Source organism: Toxorhynchites rutilus, chromosome 3 (genome assembly GCF_029784135.1).
Source record: "Toxorhynchites rutilus septentrionalis strain SRP chromosome 3, ASM2978413v1, whole genome shotgun sequence".
Taxonomy (NCBI): Eukaryota; Metazoa; Arthropoda; class Insecta; order Diptera; family Culicidae; genus Toxorhynchites; species Toxorhynchites rutilus.
The window spans coordinates 105,976,680-105,979,508 of NC_073746.1; the positions used below are offsets into that span (position 1 = coordinate 105,976,680).

The following is a 2,829-nucleotide window of genomic DNA, read 5'->3' on the forward strand; positions in this document are numbered from 1 at the left end:
ACTATGGTTACTTGTACCCCAGTCAGCACCGCGGTGGGGTAAGGATAGAAAATACTTGACGAGATGCTAATGGACCTCAGATGGGGTCCAATTTACGCCTGCAGGCAGACAAAGTACCGATGGTACACTAACCAACCATAAGCATTTCTTAGGCGATAGAAATGACAGAAAACACAAAAAAAAACAAATATTTCTGATTTGCTCACTAATAAAATTAAGGTGATCGTTTTAGTACCACCCTCCTCTACTCGTATGTTCTACGATTTAATTGAAATGAATTTTTTCCCCACGAATTAGCAAGCCCTGAAATTTCTAGCCAGTGTGGAACGGCTGAAAAATTTTCATTCCTTCAAGAACCTTTAACAAAAGCGCAAGTTTTCATTTTTGGCAAGCTACTTCATTCGGCACAGAAGTCAGAAGTAGGAACCAAATTTCCGGTTTCATCACTAGTTTCAAGATAACCAGAAACCTCAAAAATGTCAATCATATGGACAAATTTGATGAAACCGAGTTATTCGAAATTATTCAGCTTAACGTTCAGACGCGGCTATGCGAACTTCAGCGCCGAAAAGTGCGCAAGCCCTCCTTCGAAAGGGATAATTCTTGGTATTTATGCCGACGAAGACGATGTATTTGATTCGGGCACATTAACTCCAGCCGGAGCTAGGTATAATGAGGTAAGATCACCACTACTCTTTTCGCAAACACGGAAACTCAGTTAACAGTGTTTCCGGTAGGCTGCAACCAACGGTCGTCTAATGGAGCTGATTCGTTTGGCCGGTCCGATTCCCAAACGAGGCGATGTTAGGATTTTCTATGACTTAGAACCCACCTTCAAGGCGGTAGCGGTTTGTGGCCTTGGAAGCGACTGTCTGGGATATGATTCAGTCGAGAAGCTGGACGAGTCCAAAGAAGCCATCCGAAGAGCGACTGCGACAGGATGCCGCGAACTGCAGAAGCTGGAGACCAACTTTATCTACGTGGAAGATATGGGCCACGCGGAGTCCGCAGCGGAAGGGGCGCTTATGAGTGTTTGGATCAATCAAGATTTGAAGCAACCGGAGAAACGAAAATTTGTGCCACACTGCCAGCTGTATGTAGAACGTGGGCTACCTTGTGATGGCGACGGATGGCGGATTGGTCTGATCAAAGCTGATGCGCAGAACCTGGCCAGACAGCTACAGGAAGCGCCTGCTAATCTGATGACACCGACTATGTTTGCACAGAATGTGGTGCAACTGCTGGCCAATTCAGGAGTGAATGTAGAGGTGAAAGTAAAAAGCTGGGCTGAGGCACAGGGCATGAGTTCCTTTCTGGCGGTCGCAAAAGGATCTTGCCAACCTCCTATTTTCCTGGAGCTCAGCTACTATGGAGCCGGAGGCAAGGAACGTCCAATAGTGCTAATTGGCCAAGGAAACACTTTCGATAGTGGCGGTCTGTGTAAAAAATCATGCGATGAAATGCAAATGATGCGTGGAGATATGTCGGGGGCTGCTTGTGTTGTTTCTACGTGTCGGGCTATTGCTTCGATGAATTTACCGGTGAATATTCGTGGATTGATTCCTCTCTGTGAGCACATAATTGGCTGCAATGCTGTGAAGCCCGGCGATGTGATCGCTATGAAGAATGGCAAGAGCATTGAAGTGGTAAATGCGGATTTAGAGGGACCACTGGTGCTGGTGGATGCCCTGCTGTATGCCGAAACGTTTGGGCCTAAGTACATTGTAGATGTCACAACATCTTCTTCCCGAGTGGATGATTCGTTGGGTAAAGTTTGTAGCGCTGTTTACACCAATTCAGAACAACTCTGGCAGCGTATCAAAAACGCCGGAGTACACACGGGCGACCGAGTATGGAGACTACCGCTGTGGAACTACTTCACACAACAAATTTGCTCAGCCACCCATGTGGACGTTCAGAATGTTGGACGCGGTGTGGGAGGAGAGCCATGCTTTCAAGCTGCTTTGCTAAATGAGTTCCTTCCCTGTGGTCAATGGATGCATATCGATGCGAACAACGTGATGACCACCAAAGGAGTTGACTATCCATATCTGAGGTCCGGGATGGCTGGACGGCCCACGAGAACGTTGATAGAATTCATTGCCCGAAGCGTTTGCAAACCTTCGGACCCATGTGCGCTACCGTCAAATCAGAAATTGTCCGAAAACTCTAAATCTGTTTAGTCATATTTATTTCATTGAGAATGTATAAAAATGCTGTGTAAAAAAAAAATCACTAGATAATGTACAAATTTATATATGAACGATTGTTACAACATAAAACATATTAGGATAATTAATAGTTTCATTCCTCCTCGCATTAATATAGCAATTTGATGAAGATATTTTTATGTATTTCGTGAGTCTCAGAAGCTCGACCAACGATTAATTATGAAAATTATTAATAAACCTCATCACCTACTCTTTTATGAATGAATTCCTGTGCGTTAATATTTCTGTTCAATGTTAAAACATGGACGAGTTTATCGTGCCACGAGTTCAAATTCTGATCTCTGCCAGTAACGAATTCCAGTGGCTTCCTCTTCCATGCAGAGAAATAATTTCAATAATATTAAGCGGTCCTTCTCGCGCCGTGCGAAGCGAACCGAACGTGGGCTTCGTGTCTCGTTTCTTGATGAATTTCAATAGGATCAGCGCGGGTATAAGAAAAATTGAATCAGCTGCACCACCCGATTTGCCTTTCTCATCCGTCTTCCTTTATTTCCAAAACAGTGCAATAGATGTCGAATTTCCCAAGGATAACCTAAGTGGAACCGGGTTCGAGCACCCGAATATAAAACATTCAAAGATGCATTTGCCATTTCGGACG

The 2,829-nt window shown here is 44.5% G+C and overlaps 1 protein-coding gene across 1 annotated transcript; it reads left to right on the forward strand.

Moving 5' to 3' along the window:
- The first annotated feature begins 320 nt into the window (after nt 1–320).
- LOC129779033 (cytosol aminopeptidase-like) lies at nt 321–2,436 on the forward strand. Its single transcript, XM_055786276.1, has 2 exons — nt 321–677; nt 738–2,436. The coding sequence occupies exons 1-2, from the start codon at nt 477–479 to the stop codon at nt 2,181–2,183; spliced, it is 1,647 nt and encodes a 548-aa protein (XP_055642251.1). The 5' UTR covers nt 321–476; the 3' UTR covers nt 2,184–2,436.
- The last annotated feature ends 393 nt before the right edge of the window (nt 2,437–2,829 follow it).